Genomic DNA, 23,695 nt, shown 5'->3' on the forward strand with positions numbered 1-23,695 from the left:
GGAAGGTTATCGTTAAAGGAGTGGTAATCCTTTTCTAATGTCTGTTTTAAGTCTTGTAAATGCTGGTACTTTTCCTTCCTTAAGGGATTAAATCTGACTCTCAAGTGAAATCTTCAAACTCTGGATTTGTGCTGGGTGAGATCTACACTGACCGGGAGTGGTCGTGTCAGAGATGCTCGTTAAGTGACGCTTGGGGTTGATGAAGGAGATTGTAAAAGAATTTGATCTGACATTGTCGATCACCCTTGTTGTCCTGTAGAAATAAAACTGATGTACTTACTAGGGTTTGCAAGACCCGGGCAAAGAGTAGTCATGACAGGAAACGTTGTAAAAGAGACTCCTCAGAGTGTAAAGATAGGTGGGAGAGACTTGAAAGTGAAACTGGTGAGCAAACATGTGCTTTAAGCGTAGAAACTCTTCATGCTCAGCATCACTTTGGAGTAAAGTGAACGCTTCATCTTGCCCAGCTGGTCGATCCCGAGGCGAGAAGAAAGGACGTCGATAGATGCGTGCGTTCCTGCGTACAATGCAGGACAATTGACCCTCCACCATCATCCCATGAAGCGGGTAATCTTAATGTTGTGACAACCTGGAGTCGCTTGGCAGTTGATGTTACTCATTTCGGTAGGAAATTTTTACTCACATTTATCGATTGCGGTCCAAGTAGATTTGCCGTGTGGTGGGAAATCGAGTCAGATAATGCAGCTTCGATTATCAGACATTTGGAAGAAGTGTTTCGGGAAAGAGGCCCGCCCAAAGTAGTTCTCATAGACAATGGTACTGCATTTTGTTCCTACAGTGTTACAGATAAGTGTAAGAGATGGAATGTTCGTCAAAGATTTTGCGCAGCTTACCGACCAGCTGGAAACGGTATAGTTGAACGACATCATCAAACAATAAAGAGAACTGCAGCCAAAAGTGGAAGCGATCCCCTGCAGGCAGTGTTTCGGTACAATCTTTGGCTGCAAAAAGTCAGGATGATCGAGGTATTGCGCTGTCTAGTATAGTTCACACTTACTCGTGGAGACACCCTTCTGCGCAAGTGAATATAGAAGAGGAAGTATTGACTGAGCTCCAAGTGGGCGATCTTCTTGCGGTTAAGCCAGTAGATGGGAGATGCACATCGTGCATGGAAGGGTGACAGGACTTACTTCAGTCAACAACATCGAAGTAGATGGCATACCAAGACATGTGCTTGACCCGCGGAAGATGCCTGACAGAGAACGGACTGTGTCTGAGGAGAGACGAGATGGAATTGCCGCACGTTCCACCGTAAATATTTTGGGTTTGTTTGAAGAGGACAGTGAAGAACCGGATCCGGATATGCATCAGGAGGAGATCCACTTGCAAAGAGATGGTGACCTTGAAGAAGAGATAATCACAGAACAAGGACCTATTAGGTAGGACGCGAAGGGCTCCGGGTTAGTTAAATCAATTCGTGCAGTGATGATGACATCAGGAGGGCGTGTGGTGATAAGCAAGTACCACTGTAAAAGCGGTGAACGCAACCGCAGAGGCACATTAAACAAGAAAACTACGGCAGAGCGTCACACAGTGCAGAAGACGTCAGTTTAGACTACAGATACAAAACACTATTCGTGACTTCACAATTAAAATTAAGGTTATAAAATGTTTAAAATTGATTAATCAACTTATCTCAGTTAATTTCACGGTAAAACTATTACACTGTAAATAAATTTCCTCAGTCAAAAACACAACAAGCGTGCACGGCTCACCGGCCAATACTGAATTAAGGAGTTACGAAGTATTCGCGAGTAAAAATGGCACCATAATTTTACGCAGTTTCCTAATTTGTGTTTATCTAAAAGGTTATTTTTTTTTTTAATTTTCGAGTTTTACTAGTCGATGCGGGTCTTATTTTAACACCAGATGGCATTAAAAACGTATTTTCGAAAAATTTGGAGTTACGCAGTCTACAAATTAATGCGACTATATATATATATATATATATATATCCTTCCTTGGAGTAGAAAATGCATCGCGTTTTTCAAACAACAAAAAAACTCTCACTTGTCGTCACTGGTAAGGAAATCTTCACCACCACGGTGACAGCAGACTTTCAGTCCAGAACAGTCACTCAGCAAAACTGCCCTTCTACAATTACATCTATTTTTATTGTGCACCATACAAAAAATGTATACATTTGTTTTCATTAGTGCCCATTCTGTAATATTGTGACTATTTCATATCTTAAGGTCCTGTTCAAAATATTGTCATCTCCCTTGTCTCAATATTTTAAAAACATAACTTGCACAGAGAGTATTTTAATAAAATAATAAAAAAAAACGCCATCTTCGAACTCGCAGATTATAACATACGTGTTTAACCTTGTGTTAGTTTTTAAATCGCTAATGAATGGACACGGACGTTTAATCAAGTAATCTGAATATGGTACGCATAACGTACCTGTGTACTTTTGATAGAGTGGAACGAATATAACTATATAATACTATAACTAACCGACGCTACAAAGTACTTAAACTAAGCAGAAAGACAATATATCTAGTACATAAAACTCTGGTTTCAACAAAACAATAGAAATTTTAATGTGATAGATTGATATATCAGTTCTGATATATCAGTTCTGATATATCAATCAGCAGACGGTTGGAATAATACAGACCTCGATATTGAGTTTGCCACCTTCTTTATTATCCCCTCGGTCTCTACAAAACTCGACACCTAACGCTATATATGGGTAACCCAACAGACTAATCTAATCACATCTATTTGTGAGTTCTTACACAAAAATCAAGGATTCTTCAATACCCAAATATTCTATACTGTAACTACTTATATACACTTAATCACCTATTTAATTTACTTAATCAATGTATAATTAAAATCTTCATGAATCAAGCTGAATTAAATAATTTCATCATTATTTTTATAAATCACTTTAATTTAATTAATTAATTTACTGGACAATTTGTATAGCGCCGCTTTTGTGAGATATCACCTCAGGGGCGCTTTACAGTTGATGCAGGTATTACAAAAAATTAAAATATTACAAAAATTATGTGAAGTTAAGCAAAATGAAGAACAGGAACAGGTGACACGAAGATAGAAGATGCATACTCTGCAGCAAGAATCCTAGGTGGTGAAGAAACTGGACCAGCTGCTGCAGCGAGAGAGTCCACCGCGTCTACCAACAGTGCCAGCACGAGGTTTGTCATTCGTCCAGTGTCTTGTAATGATTCTAGTTTTATAGGTATCTGAATGAAAGCCAGATAAAGTTCGACCTTCGCGTTTAGGTTTCTACGCATTTAAGCGTTCTAACCTTAACTCTTATGGCGGTACGTCAACCCTTCAATCTTATCGAATTAATATGTCACATTGTGTCATTTTTTTGTTTCGACAGTAATTTATTCATTGGAGGATCTATTTTATTGTTGTGGTAATTTTGGTTCTTTTAGATGAGGCGTGTTACATTCTGTATGATTTTAAAACAAGACAATGACCGATTACCCTGATTTTAACTACATTTTCCCTACCTTGTTTGCTCGCCAAAACGTTTCTGGTTACTGCAGTCGATGATGTGCTAATACAACGGGACAAATTAAATACAAGTACACGAACTTCTCTATATACAAACTCAATTCACGATGCACAAGATTTTAGGTTAATGATTTGACCATGGATTGTGAATTTTGTGAGTTATTTCTACGAGTAGGTATTTTTAGGAATGGTTAGAGACAAAACTGTGTTGCTTATAGATAAATTCAATTTGTAAACTTTACCCGCCATAATACAAAGACATCCCTAGTATGGCGGGTGAAATAATACAAAAAATGTATTTACCGTTTAATTTTTTTGCCTGAATCAAATTTAAATAAAATGTATTCCAAACCTCATACAACTACGATGAAATAGTAATTATTATTATGTCATATACATAGGCATCTAAAAATACAGGTATTGTTTTTTTTTCTATATATATTCGATTTTCTTGTGGAAACGTTAAAAAAGCAATCAAAAGTCCCACAAAGCAGAAAATTAACACCGGGATTCCGGAATACCGCAAATTTTTATGCATTTTTCAAAATCGGAATTCGACTACCGTAAATGCCGGAATAACTAGCAAATACAGATTATGTTTCAGCATTGTTACAAGTACTTAAATTGCGTAGAACATAGTTATTGTTAAAATAATATCTTTATATTATATTACAGTTTGACACACTTAACTTTGCAGTGGGTGGTTTGGAATATTTTAAATACATACAACTTACAAAATTTTTCAAATTATCGATTATTAAAAAAAAGGATTTTATTAATGTTAAATTATGGTATAAAGTTTTATAAAATAATTTTAAAAATAATTATCATCAACAAATGATATTCAAGAAAAGCTAAGAAACTTGGCATATTTGTGATAAGTTGTAATTAAAAGAAGATACAAGATTATAGATAAATGTAAATACAATGTAATTTTTATATAAATCTTTATGTAATCACCATACAAATATATTTGGGATAATTAAAGTACGTACATATTTATGTAATCATCGTATATTTAAGAAATGTGTATAATAGTATATTATGTACCCCCATTAAACTAATGTGTATCTACAAAAATATGAACATTTATATAAATATTTATATTACATGTAAAATAATATTATATGTACACCAAATATACGTATTTATAAAAATATTAACATTTATATAAAATGTTTAATAATATAATATGTACCCCAATACTCTAATATGTACATGCAAAAATACGTACATTTATGTAATAATTGTACAATAATATTTATATAACATGTATAATGGTATAATATAAGCCCCCAATACACTAATATGTTTCTACAGAAATATTTACATTTGTGTAATCATCATATATGAATATTTATATAAGATGTTTAATAGTATAATATGTATACCCAATACACCAATATGTACATACGAAAATATGAAAATGAATGTAATCATCGTACATGAATATTTATATAACATGGATAATCGTATAATATGAACCCCTGATACACTAATATCTACCTACAAAAATATTTACATTTCTGTAATCGTCGTACATAAATATTTATATAAGATGTATAAAAATATAATTTGGGACCACAATACACTAATATTCAAATAATCATCGTAAATATTAAGATTTATATAATCATCGTACAAGAATATTTATATAAGATTCACAATAGTTTAATAATGTACCTACAATACACTTATATGTCCCTTCACAATATTTATGTAATCCAATAATTTATTCAAAAATAGTCAATATTCAAAAATTTTCTACAAGTAATCGTGTAAATAACTCTAATATTACTTATTGTAAGCAAATCTTAGGTAGTTGCTTCAAAATTAATATTTTTTAAGAATTAATAAGAATTTAATATTATTATTTTTATGTTACACTTATTCTTAAATCAATATTTTCTCTAAATAATATTTTTTTATAATTCGTCTTTGCTATTCATTCATGAGTGGTGGTTACTTTCTCTAGTAAGAAACCACCATTCGTAATAGAAACGTTGCTTGAAATGGCTTTAGACATGTTCATTGAAAAAAATAAGGTAGGTCTTGAATCAATAAATTGTGATTGAAAATCTCCGGCCCTTACCGCACCAGCATGGATGGTAGTTGTCAATTTGAGCTAGAACCGTTCATTCCAGTCTAACTTCCGATTGTTAGGTACTCATCAATCAATGCCTCACTTCCGCTTCCTGACTACTTCGACCGTCCCAATTTTCCGATTACTTCCGGTAATAGTGTTCGATTATTTGATTGCCAAGCCGAAACAAAGATTTTATATCGACATGTTTTTTGTTAGTGGAGTTATTGAGACTAAAGCATCCCCAATGGCGAACACTAGTGAAAAATATTATGGCTAAAAAATTTATTCATATAGATCAACAAACGTCGACTCTGAATTTTTATTGCATATATTTATTTATTTATTATTTATTTTTTATTCATTTATTATTTATTTATTTATTATTTACATATGATTATTATTTTTTTATTATTTAATTATTAATTATTTATTATTTATTATTTATTATTTATTATTTATTATTTATTATTTATTATTTATTATTTATTATTTATTATTTATTATTTATTATTTATTATTTATGATTTATTATTTATTATTTATTATTTATTATTTATTATTTATTATTTATTATTTATTATTTATTATTTATTATTTATTATTTATTATTTATTATTTATTATTTATTATTTATTATTTATTATTTATTATTTATTATTTATTATTTATTATTTATTATTTATTATTTATTATTTATTATTTATTATTTATTAATTATTATTTTTTATTTATTATCTTTATTACTTATTTATTATTTATTTATTACTTATTTATTATTTATTTATTATTTATTTAAAACTTACTTATTATTTATTTACTATTTCTATATTACACGCCATAGTGGGCTTTTCTAAAAAAAATTACAATCTGTTTGTATCGAAGTAAGCACTTATAAACCAAAAAGGTTGCAAACAAAAAACACAGAACAAAATACATTTGAAAAATGAAAAACATAACAGAATAATGACAAAAAATGTTGAAAAAAAAACACAGAACCAAATGCATAGTTAAAAGAATCCTCACGCATATAATTTAATTTAAAAGATTCAACTTAACAAAATAGTAGAAGCGAAGAAGTTATATAGGTACATAGGTTTATTTGTGTCTAGAAGAATAAAAGTGACAGAATATATAACATTTATACAGATTTGTTATATGATGAAATATATCACCCAGGTGAGAATATTTGTTTCAGAGACTTCACAGTCTCTGAATCGGAGAATTTTGGTAAGCTAGTGTCCTGGTGTTATTGAAGTAAAAACGAAAGAAATGTCGGCATGATTTTTTGGGAACATGGATATTGATAAATTGAAGTAATTCAGGACAGTCAATTTTAAAATGTAGTATTCTTTGTAACCCTGCCCTAAACTGACAAAAAAGTGGTTAATAAATGAACAAAACGTTTATCTATCCTAAACATTATATTTGGTATTAATATTTAAACTTAAGCTAATGTGTATTATGTTATAACATTAAATGGTAGAACCTACAGACAAGCTGATTGTCACAGCTTTGTGGGACTACCCATATCTTATATTGTATTAAATGTAATTATATTAAATTTAATATAATAAAAAAAAATAAAAGTATTGAATCTGTGTTCTTGGTGAACAGATCTGAATAACCAAGTACCACCTTCTTCTTCCCCTCCTCACTACCTTCAGCTTCAAAACATATCCCAATTGGGGATCCCATATTCTCACTTGCTCCACACGGCTTAGAAAAATAAATGTATTAGCAAAAAAAATCGCATTTACGAGATACAAGAACAGTGAACGATAAATTAAAAGGAAAAAATTGAGTAAAGGTGATTTATTAAAATCCTGTTAAAAACGAAATAAAAAATATTAGTCTTCTCAGAATAAATTGAAACAGTTGCATGAACTACTATCCTGATAAATATAATGACGACATGCGACAATATCGGAATTTTGATAGATACTTGTTTCGACATCCTCATAACACATTAGTTTTTTACTGATAGTTTGTTAGGAAATCTGTCAATTCACTTTTTAAAACCCTGCAGACCCGTTTTTAACAGGATTACAAATAATCTGACCAGATTTTGAATAAATAAGCAATATTTTATATCGGTAAGTTTTCTCCGTTTTCAATTGTACAATCTCACTACATTGCTAACGGAGATTTGTTGTATCTAGTTCCCTTTAGATTATAAGATGCACAATTGAACAAGCTCACTTTATTGGTAACGGAGATATGTTGTATCTGGTTCCCTTTAGATTATAAGATGTAAAATTGAACAATCTCACTACATAGCTAACGGAGATATGTTGTATCAGTTTCCTTTTAGATTATAATATGACAGATTCGTGTGTGTTCCTCTTTGCATACGCGGAAAATAAAAATATATCTGCCTCTTTTCTCGGTAGATAAACCGTTTCGGGGGCTTCAATGTACATGTACATGACGTTCGAGTAGGTACATTATATTACGAGTATGCCATGTACAATAACTGTAACGTATTTCATTACGTATGTAGCACCCTGAGGGGTTAATTTGTTCGAGAAAGGGTTGATTAGGATGTCGTTATGTTTTTGCTTTTGAAATTTACATGTTTTGAAGAAAATTGTTTGAAGTGCTTGGCACTTTACTCCAATTATTCTACATATTATTATTTTTAACGTAGTGTAAAATGTTAAATTTAAATCTGATAAAACAAGGGATGAAAACCTTTTACCTCCTTTCGAAATCCGCATTTTTTATGTGAGTAAAAATACCACACGAGAGTTTCGATTACCCAGCAGAGAGTATGACTACAGCATACCCAACACGGATTAAAACATTTCAAGTTTCTTTTCTGAATTATGGTTTTTCTACACTATCTACATCACATTCTGAGAGTATTCGCCACCTAAAACGTGTCACAAAGTTAAGATCTTCAAATAACTCAAGAGCTCGCGGGTTTGAGCACCGATCTGGGATACCATGATGCCATGTTGTCTCAGGGTAGTTGGATCTCATCTACGATATTCACATGGCACAGAACCTATAACCTGTGGATACTTAGCCAAGTACCTTTACCTTACTTAACCTTTAGTGGAATTTCTCAAACTGAAAACATAAAAAAACCCATATAATTTCAAGTTGAAAATGTAAACAAAATGGTGTTCAATTATAATTAAAGAGGCTTAAAATAAACAAGTACAATAAATTGTAGAGCTTTCACACAATAGATTTTAAGCGTGAGGTTTTCCGTACGCTGTCTACCGTGAGAGAGCTTTATGCTGTAACCTGGTGACAGACATAATAATAACACCACCTTTATTTCCCTCAAATTATGAAGTCGGTAAAGATATTAGCCTTTTGATGCCAGAAAAATAGAAGTCTAGTGTTCTTTGTCATAAATAATTAGTAATCAGTGACGGTTGAAGCAAAGTTTTTTTAAACGGATATATAAAACTACTTTAGTGCGATGAAGAAAATATTCCTATTACAACTGCTTTACGTAACTTTTTGATAATCAGACGTAAAAACTGCAAGTTTCTATATGAAATCTTAGTAAAAAATATAAACTTAAATATCAAAATATCTGTCCTTTTGACATCATGTAGACTAATAAATTATAAGAAATAATTAGTCACATGAAATATCAATAGAAATTGAAAATATCTGCCAGTAAAAAAGAAAAATAAATGTCGCCGACGGGAAATGAATTCGCACCTTCTAATGTCCGGTCAGATGCTCTGGATCACTGAGCTTCGTCGGCTTATTTCCAACACGCCAAATAATTCAATATGTACTAGTATTTCAATCAACAATTAGTGCGTATTATATTTTTTCACCTGTAAACAACCAACTTTATTTTTGTACGAAAGGCTTTGTAAGTGCTAAATTTCCCACTAGATGGCGTCGACACAAATTATATCTACATTTGTTGGTGAAATATTTTGACTTACAAATATTATTATTTTTTTAATGATAAACTAATGTTTTTAAGACAATTTTTTTTTTAGTTTATCATTAAAAATATTGTAGGAAGGTATTTAATCTTTTTGTTTTTCATAATGATTTTGTGTATTTTAGAAATATTTTAAATATTGTTGACACTATTGGTATACTTTGCATTTAAGAAGTTCAAATTATTTTGAAACGATGTAGGTTAGATTTTCAGCACAATTAACTTGTACACCACGACTTGCAGTATGTGAGTGTTACGTTATATGTTTTTTTAGGAAACCGCTTTTGAAATGTTAGAAAGAATAATAAAGCTAGTGACAGAAAAAATAAGAAATTTCTAAAGTAGAAAATGAAGGCACAAAAATTGGGTCATCTACGTTAAATAATTCAGTAACCATGTACATCAGACCTTGCGTCAAATCTGATAGTTCTATTTTTTTATTGAGTTCTTTATGACGTTGGCCCAATAAATAATCCAAGTTTAAGACCTTAAGCGCTAAACGCAACGTTGTCAAAAATTAAGAAAATAGTTTGTGGGTGTTTTAAACCAATACAGAAAACTACCAGATCTGATGCAATTTACTCACCCTTTCAGGCGACAAGGAAACTGGAATACAATGCCTTGAGAGGAAATTTTTCCATCAGAAATCGTTCCCTATAAAATATTAAAAGAAAAAAATGAGAATCCAATGTAATAATGTGAGGTTGATTGCATGTACGATAAGTTTTATCAGTTCAATATTCACGCAAAAAATAAATCAAAAGCTATACATTTTAATCTAATCTATTAAAAAATCCACATTTTTAAATGATGTCTCTCTGGTAGCGATGGTGATCAAACATCCAGTAACAAGTCAAAGAGAACTGCAGCAACAGTTATCGGAGAAAAGTTCCATAATAAATCTTCAAAGTCCCGCCAGGAACGGAACCTAATTGTCGGAGGCGAATTATGCAGCAATGTGCAATACTGTTTTCAAGTTGTAATTACGTCTTGTTGAATATTTAACGTGGAACTGCTACGGAACGTTGGAATTATTGTGGAACTTTCTACCTTCAAAAGGAATTGTTTTAATCTTAGATCTGCGCTGGGATTTCAGACGATGAATATTTATTTCGCGACTTTGTAATAAGCGGGTGAAATGAAAATGGGTTAAAACAATCAACAGGGAAGTTGGATATGTATTTTTTAATCGTTTTCTCTTGTAATTATGGTGTAAGACGACATGGAAACCTTAATTTAAAGCGTTTAATGGCAAAGATATCTATCAGTTTTTGACACTTTTGTGTGGTGACAATAACTAAAAAATCAACGATTAAAAACAAAGTTTTTTTACTACTCTAAATTTATTTTATAATGTCTTTCAAAACTTAATTTTTTTTGAGAACATTAAATTAAACATTTCTTTTAAAACATATCGTTTTTTGTGAAAATTAAAAAAAAAAGATATTTGTTTTAATATAGTTGTCTAAAAGCGCAGTACGCACAATTACTCGACATTTACCTCTACCCTGATAATGGACACTGCAAAACTGTTCGAAACGTTGATTGGCTCAGGAATAAAGATGAAGCTCGACACTATCTATAATTTCGAAAGTCAATAAGGTAATGTTTTATGGTTTTGGAGAATCTTGTCATTATTTATGATACCCACTTAAAATATTAATCTTAAAAAAAGATAACAAAGTCCTTCCAACTACGGAAATTAATTTCGCTTACAAGAAGCCTTAATCTTTCACTCGACTGCCTTTCGATTTCCATCAATATAGTAAACAAACATTATTATATTTTGTAAACACCCCACAGAAATATACAAAAACCAAAACCCCAAACAATCCTTTTTCTTTCTAAACTCGAAATCTTTTTGGGATAAAGAGGGGGTTTCGTATGCAAACAAAAACCAGAGCAGAAATAATAATTTTCTTTTGTTTTCTCTTTTTCCGATCGGTGATTTAGTTTCAAAATTAATAGGAAACTATTTGCTCTGCCTATTTACACAATGGAATATTTCACAAAAGTTGAGAAAGGAAATTTTATCGATATTTTATCAGTGGATTTTAAAAAAAGTGCCTAGTTTTATATAATTTTCTTGCACCTAATTTGGTTTTATCCGCCTAGATTTTTGTAAAGGGGCATAATATAAGCTATTCAGTGTATTATTGGAAATAAAATAGTATTGTTTTCAAAATCTTTTGCGTATATGCAGACAACCAATAGAAAGTTATGCGTTTTTTCGCTTTAAACTGGTAGCTTCCGATAAATAATAGTATTCAGATCAAAACCAAACAACTAACATACTTCAGAGAGCTATGTAATTATCTATATGTTATCATACGCAAATGTAGTTTTTTTAATGTTTTGGCTTTTTATATTGATCCATTTTATTTAGATGAGACATGAAGTGAATAAATAGGTTCCGCTTTTTTACCTACAACTGAACTCCAATTCTACCAACACTCTGACTAAAACTTATTGAGTTCTATTAATGGAATTTATATATTAACATATTAGTACGCAGTAGCGCCTAATTGTTGCTCTTTAGCTTATTACCATAGAATAAAGAGGTACACAATATATACCTTGTGGGCGTGTTTCGTGATCAGAATATTTGCCTAATCGAGCCTCAAATTTCTAATATAAAACTTAGTTTTGAAATTCAAATAGGATGAATATCTACCATGTCAAGCAAGTGTAAGCGAGATAGAGTGCTGGGCTATTGGGCTAAAGGAAAAAATTGTTTCCATTCAAATTATATAGAAAGAACTTCATAAACGGTCAATTCATAAAAACCAGTTTACGTGAGTATTATATATATGGTCTACAATATCTACATCAAGGTTGTTAATTCGAGGAGAATTCTCCAAATTGCAGGGTATTACTAAGATTTTTTAAGATTTTGGTTTTGAGCGCGAATAATCTTTTTGTGCGGAAAATGTCGAGATTCTGGGCATTTCTTGAGTATCCAAGCATATTGAAATATAATATTTACAGTAATTGTTACGGTTAAAAAGTCTATTTTTAAAGCCTGAACGAAAGAGACAATCCGTTAATGGCCATATATATTTAAAAAATATTGCTAATTTTAGTAGAATTTTGTTTAATTTTGGAGGTAAAAGAACTTTTGGGGATTTTGTGAGAATTTAAAAATCTCTTCTACTTTTGTGTGTATTTTAGAACATTATTCAGTGGCAACTCTGGTCCACATTCACATTTTGTTTGAAAATGTTTTAATGGTGGTTTTTAAATTTCAGTAGATTATTTATACTGTGCGATCATGAATGTATATTTACATTTTACTTCAATTCAATAACATTAGTGACGAGATGCTAAAATTTTACCTAGTGTTTTTCTTTATTAACATCGTGTTATCTTAACAATAAACAAACATCTCAATTTCCATACAAAATACAGCGCGCCGCGCCGGTTGAAAAAAAGCGTAGGATTATTGAGTCGATTCGGAAGACCCGAGAAATTAAAACTTTGGAAATTATTTTAAATATTTAAACTAACAGTAACAATACAAATATACTGTTATTTAAGTTAGAAAGAAAAAAATAAATAAAAAGGCACTGTAGTTCTCTGTTATTCAGTATTAAAATAATAATAATAATAATAATATCGGACAATTTGTATAGCGCCGCTTTTGTGAGATATTATATCAGGGGCGCTTTACAGTTGATGTAGTTATTACAAAAAATATAAATATTAGAAAAATAAAGTGAAGATAAGTTAAGTAAAATAAAGAACAGGAATAGGTGAGACTCTGCAGCAAGAATCCTAGATGGTGAAGAAACTGGACCAGCTGCTGCAGCGAGAGAGTGCACTGCGTCCACCAACAGTGCCAGCACGAGGTTCGTCATCCGTTCAGGTATATGTCTGCTGCTAATAAAGCGCTGACACAATATCCTTACAGAGACACCAGACCTTGGCAGCACCGCTCTGACGTTTGACGAAGATAGAAAATGGAGACTCTTCACCAAGAATCCTAGGTGGTGAAGAAACTGGACCAGCTGCTGTAGCGAGAGTCTACCGCGTCCACCAACAGTGCCAGCATGAGGTTCGTCATCCGTCCAGATAATGTAATATTCACATAAAAGTCGGAAAAAATTTCACGTAAGGATATTTTATAGCAAAATTGTCTACTTTAATTCAATGTCTCGAATGTAAATATTGTATGATGCCGTACAATGTGACGATATAGCCATCTTTAAAAACAGCCTTGTATGTTTAAAAAAATGTGAATTTTAATAGCTATAAGCTAATCTGACGTCATGGTAAATAGAAGTATTTGAACTAAAACATTCGAAATTGTTTTATAATGCATAATTATTTATTTTATTTCGTTTCTCTCTCTCACTAATATACTCACTTTGTTTGTTAAAATTTTATTTTGCTGATTATTATTTCTGTAATTATTATTTTGCTGATTATTAGTTCAGTAGCAGCTAAACCTTGATTTAAGCTGTGAATATTTTAATTTTAAGTGTTGATTTCTATCCAAATTGCAATAAAAATTTCATTAATTTAATAATTGTTAACGCTCTGTAAATGTTTCGAATAATAAATAAATATTTATTTGCTGTCAAGAAAACAGTAAAATAATGAAAGTAAGTTAAAAAAGTCAGTAGAATTCTTTTTTAAATGTCGTTATGATATCGTATCAATCGTTATTCTTTTAGCGAGGATCTGATGATATTCACAAATGAGCTTTAAGTTAAAAAAAAGATTGATTGGAAGGATAAATTTTATTGATTATGTTCGAGAAAATTTAGGCAGCCTAGAAAAAGTAAAATGAAAGGAATGTAAAAGAAAAGACAATATCTGATATTATAAGTAAATTTGTTTCTGAAAAAATACAATTGATATACACAAAGGGTTAGTAATTACTTCTTCTTCTTGCGCTTTTTCTTATCAGAGGTTAGCTAATATTACATCAATTTTAAAACTCAACAGATAGACTTGTTGTCGATGATAATGCCTTATATTTACTTTTGGTGGCATGCATATGTACGTATACGCATTTTTGTGAAACTGGATAACATTACAATAAAAAATGTACAGCAGATAACATTCGAAATAAATGTCGATACTATCCAATTAGGATTTGGCTTAGGTGTTAGTGGTGTTGACTCCAGTTTCCGGGGAGGAAGGTTCTGTCCTCAGTCAAATAGATCAATTTAATTATGTTTCAAAAGTCATTTTTAAAGTTCTACAGCATTTTAGGAACCCGTACCTGGGAGGAAGATTTAATCCTTAGCCAAATATATATTTTTTTAATCGGTTACTAGCCGGCACAAGAAATGGCGCAACTAAAATTGAAAATAGAAGCATTAGCTATAGTAAAATACTTTTTTACTAGACCACTTACTCATAGTGTTATTTAGTTTGTTGTGTGGGATAAAAAGAGACAAAATATATCATAGCCGGACTTTTGATAAATTAACCCAGCCAATAATAATACGGTTGTGGGAAAGGGTGCTGCCATTTGAGACGTACGATGTCACCACTTACTGCTGCCATTAGCAAAATTAGAATAATACCAGTTGTTTTGATTCGTGTAATATTGCATAATATTACAATTTATTGTCATATAATTAATTATAATTTAACTATTGTAAGTTATAATTTTGGAGGGTTATTGACTTTTTGGCCCAAGGGACAGGCCGCCGCTGTGTTTGAGATACCTAGCGTTTAGATATATCATGGCGTTAGATAGTCTGCTTGGATAAAGATTATCATTGGCTTTAGTTGCGTTTGGTGACCAGATCTTATCTTCCAGGTACTTTTATATATTTATTTTTTTATTTTTGGTACGATATTTTATTTTAATTTTACATTTCATAGCGCAATACAGTAATTTTGGCCTCACTGGGTGGCTTACCCGTGCTGAGGCCTAAACTTCCAATCCTACCCTTCTCCGTCTCCTTCAGTTCAGTCTCACAACATTTCCCGATTAAGGATGCCATAGTTCCACTGGATTCAGACAGCAGATGCAGTTGGGACTCTTCTATATTATTCATATAAAAAGGAAAATTAAGTTAGCGCTCAGTTCAGTAACCAGATTTAATATGTAATTCTTAGTAAGAATAACTTGTCTTAATATCGAAATCTGGTACCTAGGAAGTACTAGTAGAAAAAAGTAGATAATAATTACGAACGTTTATTAATATAAGAGTAAAAATAACACTCTCCTAAATTGTTAATTTCGCGGATGACAAACCGGTAGAAATTCTTTGTAACGTGGCCAAAATTTTTTTTGAATATTCCAAGTTTAATTTGTTCTCTAAGACAAACAGATTAAAAATCGGCCTTTGACATTGATGGATGATCGCAATATCTCCGCGATTTCAAACTTTCAGTAAGACCAAATATCTCGTCAATGCGCAATTTATAAGTTATTCTGGTGGTGGTAATTTCTCATAATAGCACCCCTGATGGATCCGGATAACCTATTGCGACTAGCACTGAAATTAATTATTATAATGTAATTGGATGAATATTTTTATATACGTATAGCATTGTATTTATGGTCGCCCAAGAAGATTCATCGAAACAAAAAGCTATAACCCCGCTGACTATTTCTCTCTTACTTACTCTTTCCTTCTTTCCTTCATTCCTTCTTTCCTTCTTTCCTTCTTTCCTTCTTTCCTTCTTTCCTTCTTTCCTTCTTTCCTTCTTTCCTTCTTTCCTTCTTTCCTTCTTTCCTTCTTTCCTTCTTTCCTTCTTTCCTTCTTTCCTTCTTTCCTTCTTTCCTTCTTTCCTTCTTTCCTTCTTTCCTTCTTTCCTTCTTTCCTTCTTTCCTTCTTTCCTTCTTTCCTTTTTTCCTTCTATCCTTATTTCCTTCTTTCCTTCTTTCATTCTTTCCTTCTTTCCTTCTTTCCTTCTTTCCTTCTTTCCTTCTTTCCTTCTTTCCTTCTTTCCTTCTTTCCTTCTTTCCTTCTTTCCTTCTTTCTCTATCTCCTTTTTTTGCCTTTGCTCACGTTTTGCTGTTTATATATTTTTTGTTAATACATAGTGTATAATGACACTTAATCTGTGCATGATGTGAACATTTTTAAGTGGACTGTTGACATATACGTTTTTTTTTTGCAGCGCTTATCTAATGATTTTTTTTCATGTTAATAGTCTGTAAATGTTCCTAAACAATAAATAAATAAAATAAATAAATTTCCTTCTTTCCTTCTTTCCTTATTTCCTTCTTTCCTTCTTTCCTTCTTTCCTTCTTTCCTTCTTTCCTTCTTTCCTTCTTTCCTTCTTTCCTTCTTTCCTTCTTTCCTTCTTTCCTTCTTTCCTTCTTTCCTTCTTTCCTTCTTTCCTTCTTTCCTTCTTTCCTTCTTTCCTTCTTTCCTTCTTTCCTTCTTTCCTTCTTTCCTTCTTTCCTTCTTTCCTTCTTTCCTTCTTTCCTTCTTTCCTTCTTTCCTTCTTTCCTTCTTTCCTTCTTTCCTTCTTTCCTTCTTTCCTTCTTTCCTTCTTTCCTTCTTTCCTTCTTTCCTTCTTTCCTACTTTCTTTCATTCCTTCTTACCCTCTTCCCATGCTTCTTTGTTTCCTTCATTCCTTTATTACTTCATTCCTTCCTTCCTTCGTTCCTTCTTCCTATTCTTATTTCCCACAATCTTTATTTCCTCCAAACCATCTGCCTTCTTTCTTTTCCCCAGTTTTTCTTTCCTCCAATCCGTATTGTAAAAACCATTCTTCTTTCCTCGTGTTCCTAATATCTTTGTATTATTTTCTCTTCACTTGTTTCTTTCCTTCTATACATATTTCATATTATGAATATTTTCTCATTTATGTTTGAAATATCAGGGAAGTTAAAAAAAAAACACAAATCATCACAGGAAAAGTCATTCTTCCAGAGGAATCACAATTTTTTATTATCTAATTCAAAATACACAACCGCTCCGACACTTACCCCTACCATAAAATGTGATATTTCTAAATGTTTTTATTCAGTTTCACTGGATTAATCTGCAATCCAAGAGAGCGGAGAACTTTCCGGGCGATTTACTCCAGGGAAATTAGCGGAGAATCTCGCCTACCGCCATGCTAGCTTAACGCGCTGGTTCGTTCGGGTAAACTCCCTGTTTAACTGGTAATGTTTGCTCGAACAGCGCAGTTTACCCGTGCATTTTGAATAATCCCTGATTATTTTACGGTTTAGCGATGAAACTGTTGTACACGGTAGAAAGTAATACGTGTGCGGAAAAACGGTATTCAATATTCCGATATGTGTTGTACATCTCCGATTATTTTAGTGACGATGAAAAAAATTTCAACTATCGGCAACTATTCCTATGTGAACATTAGTTTCAAACATAATTAGCATAGGTTTTATCATTATTGAAGAGGCTGGTATTATATTGTTCATTTGATATACCTTCAAAAAGGCTAAATGAAACGTAAAAAGCAGTTTTTTTGTTGATTCAAACTACAACAAAAGAGTTCTAACTTTCCAGTTACTTGTGGCATCCCCAAAAATTTTGAAGAGTTCGGAAGGGAAAAATATGGAAAGAGGAGAGTTGACAAGAGAGAGATGTTTGTAACAAATAACACATCTGCCCTGATGATGGACACTGCAATGCTGTCCGAAACGTTGGCTAAAGAAGGAGTTAGCGCAACACGGCATAATACCCCAAAAACAAATAACAAAAATACTTTTGGCCGTGAAAATCTCAAATCATATTAGTTTCGATATATATATATATATATATATATAGCATCTGTCTTCAGTTTAAGAAACTTCATGCTTAGGAAACAATATCAACATTTTTTGTAACATTTTATTTTATTACAAATAAATCTGTGTACAAAATAAAACAACACTAAAATAATAATAATAAAAACTAAACATAATCACAACGCATCACTAAAAGATTAACTATGCGTTTCTCGAGCGCATCAATCAGTTGGTTATAACAGAGCAAACCGGTGTACCTACAGCATAAACACAATTGTACCGCGAGAGTACTGACCGACACGCGGTGGACGAAAAGAAAAGCTATATTTTATTTTCGGGGGCGCTTCTGCGGCGTAGGTAATCTTTCAAGGGTTAAGTAAGAGAAAATTAGAAACATATTTTTGAATGCTCTACTGTTCTCAGAACTAATAGTAATATCTATCACCATAATAATACTGATACGAGCACCATTTTCTTAAAATAAACATATAACCTGTCCACTATTTGTGGAGTTATCATTTTTTTCATAAAAGTAAGTACCTTTATTAAATTGCCTTCTCCTTGCCAACAATATACTTCTTTCACAATACAACCAAAAGAAAATACGCCTTCGAAACAAGATTTTGGTTGAAAGTGAATTGTTAAGAAGGGGTTAACCGATTTTCATACAAAGGAGGATAATTTCTATGAAAAATAATCTCAGAACCGCCCAAAGGGTGAAAGGCGAAATCTATTAAAAGTCTGAGGGATCTGCGGTCTGAAGAAAATCCGGCATTATACAATATTATTTAATATTTACTCAAGTTTTTGTTCTTGTAATCAGAAAATAAATCATATTCTACTTATATAAGGATATACGTGTAAAATTTATACATTTAATTGCCTTTGTGAAGATGTAGTAAAGGAATTCAGAAGTAGTTATGGACTGCGGAATATTTTTCTGCTTAGACATAAAATTCATCTGTGACAGGGCCTTCATACTCGTGGCGTTTGTATGAATGTGTGTAAGTGCAAGAGAGATAGCATGCTTGCGAGATGCTATAAAAGGCGATGCATACTAGGATTGTCCCTCTTTTGTTAATAGCAGCTCCCCAATAAATATCACTACAAGGTCACGTATCATTATTGTGTACGACCTTCACCGGCTACAATAATAATCCAGTAGCCTCTACAGTACATTGGCATACATTACAATACTTCAAGGATTCATCGGAAGAGTGACCGAACCATTTAGATCACCACAGTAAATAATAAATATAGCAGTTGGGATCTTGTACGGTTTTCACATGAAAAAAACTAAAGTTTCGTTTTTTGTACATATTGTATAATTTTCATATTTTATTGTAAAAAAATTCTATTATTATTAGAAACTTTAGTGTATAATGTAAATATTCAACCCGTCAAAATGTATATGCACCTGTATTTTAAAATAAAATGTATTTCAACGTGAGTTCCAATTGGTTCCAAATGTCCGGAGCCATGAGACTATGTCATCCCCAATCAGGTGTATTGTGAAGCTAAGGAAATAGGAAAGGAAAGAAGATGAATACGATTTTTTAAATTCCTGGATTTTCAGATTTGGTCACCAAATACGGCTAAAGTCGTTTCAAGCGAACCAATGGTGGTATTTCTCCAAGCGATACTGATAGTAAGTAGCGATAATTTTGATGTAATAAGAAGAAATGTAATAAAACAATATAATATGATGGAACTACTCTGAGCAAGTGTTCCTGAACTCAACTGGTTCTTAGAAATAAATTCTCCTTTAACAACCTCTTCAAATATATAAAACACGTAATAATACTTTCAAGTTACCGTACATGCTTCCACTGTCATCACCAATTTATTTTTTATTTTACTTTAAGTGATTTTCTGCGAATAGACTTTTAATTTAGAGTTCAAATTTAACGGATATGTCAGAAAATAATTTCCGGTAACAAAATATGCATTTAAATAACACCCTTTTAATGTTTTTGAAATAGAATTATTTTAGTAGTTGCCTAATTTTACGTAAACATAATTGATACTTCATGGAATTTTTTGGACAAACTTTTGCTTTCCTTCCTTGATTAGTAAGTATGTTTTTCTAAGAAGAAATTAACTCAATTTCATTGCCTTTTCCACTCACAACACACCTACTCCAATTGGAGTTACTATAGTGTTTTAAATAATAAAAATTGTCATATATAAATAAAACAATGAAAATTTTCGGTTTCATAATAAGCCTTTTGTCACATTTATATGTATCAACTATTAAATGTCTGTATACTTCATAAATCCAGGGCCAAACTGAGTAGGTACAACTCATCTATTTGTTCACCACATTCAAGGGTTCAATCAGATTATATTTTTAAAAAACACACATTTTTAAGACAAATAAAAAAATATCAACTTATTATTCCTCCTCCGGCTATCTTGTCGAGGGGTAAAGCTCTTGTCTAGCAAACTTAAGGTCGCGGGTTCGAATCCCGGCGTGCAAAAGTAAATTTCATTTTTTTTAATTGTATTATTTCACAATTTATAAATTTAAAAAAATATATAGTATTCTTAGAACATAATCTAAGCCCTAGTGTAAGAACACCATTCAGAATTAAAAGGTTGCTTGAAATAGTTTGGTGACCAGATTTGAACAGCCAGGTTAACCAACCACCATTGAGTTTTACAACATACTCTAATCGGGTATGTTATAGTTTCACTGGCTTAGACGATTGGGAGCATTATTGTGGTATTTACATTAAAAAAATCGTATTAAATTAAAATTTTAACTAGATATATTGTTTAACGAAAAATATAAAATTTATATAGCTCTCCGGCAGAAGATATAATTTATCTATTTAAAATCATTATTTTACATGATTTCAATTGATGTTCGAATATAGTCACGAGAAATAAAAAAAAAAATATCTTTCGCTGCAACAATAATGTAAGTTTAAATTAATTTATAAACTCACTTATATCACGCATAAACACCTAATGTAAACAATATTACGATATACAGAAATATCAGATATTTATATTAGCACCGAAGTAATTGACCTATTTTTTTAGTTAATTTTTTGTTTTCTATAGTCTCGTTGAATAAGGGTTGCAGGAATGAGGGAAAGGGTCAATAACTCCATAAATGACCTCATGTCCCGTGAGAGTTCAGGTTCGAGTATTGAAACAATTTGGTAAAAGAAATTGGCCCCAATAAACATAAATCCTATGGACCAATAGCCACAAAGAAAAGCTAAAACGGTGATTTTTACCTTTTACATGATTTTATCTCTCTTTATCAATTTATTTTTTAATTCTATTTCATTTATGTTATAACTTTTTTTTTATTTATTTAAGGAGAAAACACAGATACAGACAGTAATTAAAAGATAATTTTTTAAAACAATAACTTGAGAATTCGCCTGCATCCTAACTATTTCTCACTGATTGACTGGTAGATAACAATTTTAAATATTTTTTACATGTAAATAAGGTAAAATTATTTTGTATATAGATAATGCTCAGTATCAAATAAAAGTGTACAAATATTTTTTATGCAAGTTTAGAGATAAATCATAAAAAAGTACTTAAAGAGTATAGTGAATGAAGCAAGTACACATTTTCTTCTTTTTTTTATAGTAAAACAGACTTCAATTTCCTACCAAAAGTACTATATGTATCAAAGAATATGTCGGAATCCTTCAGGTTTTGGTTTTTATTATACAATTCGCACATTCTTCTGATTGGATCTCTGACACCAGCATTTGTGCGCGTCCGGCTAATATGGAATAAGTCGTTAAGTCTCGTCGTTCTGAGTGGTATTGTAAAGTTTATTAGATTGAGTAAGCCAGGACAGTCGATAAAGTTGTTACAGATTTTGTACAAGGTCATTAGGTCAAGGTAAGTTCGCCGGTTAGTAAGAATGGAGACGTTATATTTCGAGAGCATATTTGTGTATCCCCGTTTAGGTGCGCTCATTCTGTGGTTGAGGTAACGCAGAAATTTCTTCTGGATACTTTCAATATTTTCTTTATAGATATCGTAAAGTGGAGTCCATATTGAGGTGCAGTATTCAAGTTGAGAACGGACCAGCGTATAGTAAAGCAGAAGATAGGTTTCAGGCTTTCGAAATGCGCGGCTGTTTCTGATAACAAAGCCTAGCATGCAGTAAGCTTTATTCACAATGTTTTTAATGTGCGCATCGAAATGAAGTTTGGAATCAAAAAGTACGCCAAGATCCCTTATACAGTATACACGATCTAGTGAATAGTTGCCTATATAATAATTGTGTAAAATAGCGTTATGATTTTTAGTGAAGCTTATTTGCTTACATTTATTGTAACTTAGGTAAATTTTGTTTTCATTGCAAAACGCTTCGAACCTTACTAAGTCTCGTTGGATGAGCAGACAATCATTTAAATTCCCAACAATAGCAAATATTTTTATGTCATCGGCATACAAGAGAAATAAACAATGCATGAAACATTCAGAAACTGTATTAATAAAAAGTATAAATAAAAGCGGTCCTAGCCAGGTGGTACGCCAGAAGTAACTGGTTCCCATACGGAAGTATGTCCTCGTAACGATACAGCTTGCTGTCTTTTTGTTAAATATGAGATGAACCAACGTAATAAGTTTCCCCTAATTCCGTTATACATAATTTTTTGAATAAGGATAAGGTGATCAACCTTGTCAAAAGCCTTTTTGAAATCGCAGTAAATTGCATCTACCTGATGGCTTCGATCCATGCTAGTAAACAAAAAATTAGAGTAAATAAGTAAATTACTCACGGTAGATTTGCCTTTGACAAACCCGTGTTGTTGTTCTGTAATTTTGGCAGCAAGCTGGGGATATATATTAGTACGGACAAGTCTTTCCAACAGTTTAGGGATTGCCGAGAGAATAGATATTGGCCTGTAGTTTTCCACTCGTTGACGCGAATCACCCTTGTGGACCGGTATGATGTAGGCCATCTTCCACCTGCCAGGGAAAACCCCATCACTCAGACATTTATTGAATATTATGGTAAGCGGCACACACAGTGACGACGCAGCAGATCTAAGAAAAAACGCCGGAATTCCATCGTGACCCGCACCTTTGTTTATGTCTAGCGACTTTAAACTTGATTTCACTTCTTGTTTCGTTAGTTTAATCGTGTGAATATGCGCAAGTCCTGAGTCGTGAACTGATTCAAGTTGATCAATGTCTATTGTGTCATTGATGGAGGAGGGTTCAAATGTTGACTTGAAGAATTCAACTTGTGTATAATACTATGTATATACACTCTCTATTAAATTAAATTATTATTATTTTTTTAATTTTGTTTGGTTTTACGCCCAGCCGGGGTTTTATATATAAAGATATTATTAAAAATATGATTGCATGACCATTTCCTAATTAAACATTAGTCCTTCAAAATATATCTGAAAACATCTTCACGCAGGTGGTATTGTCCGAATAAATATAATGGACGAGATTCGACTATATTATTATTTTTCCTAAGAACACGTCTTTCGACTTCTT

The 23,695-nt window shown here is 31.9% G+C and overlaps 1 protein-coding gene across 1 annotated transcript in view; it reads right to left on the reverse strand.

Annotated features, from left to right (window-relative positions):
- The window catches only part of LOC149411554 (uncharacterized), a 57,449-nt gene extending 34,798 nt beyond the window's left edge, over window positions 1-22,651 (reverse strand). The window contains exons 1-2 of the mRNA XM_089646678.1: window positions 21,844-22,651; window positions 16,116-16,507 (exon numbers count right to left, since the gene is read on the reverse strand). Of these exons, the coding sequence (XP_089502804.1) occupies window positions 16,116-16,507; window positions 21,844-22,651 (1,200 nt within the window). The remainder of the gene's footprint in view (window positions 1-16,115; window positions 16,508-21,843) is intronic.
- Between the last annotated feature and the right edge of the window lie 1,044 nt (window positions 22,652-23,695).

The sequence above is a fragment of the Hesperophylax consimilis genome, chromosome 25 (genome assembly GCF_061612785.1).
Source record: "Hesperophylax consimilis isolate HC1 chromosome 25, BYU_Hcon_1.0, whole genome shotgun sequence".
NCBI classification, from domain to species: Eukaryota; Metazoa; Arthropoda; class Insecta; order Trichoptera; family Limnephilidae; genus Hesperophylax; species Hesperophylax consimilis.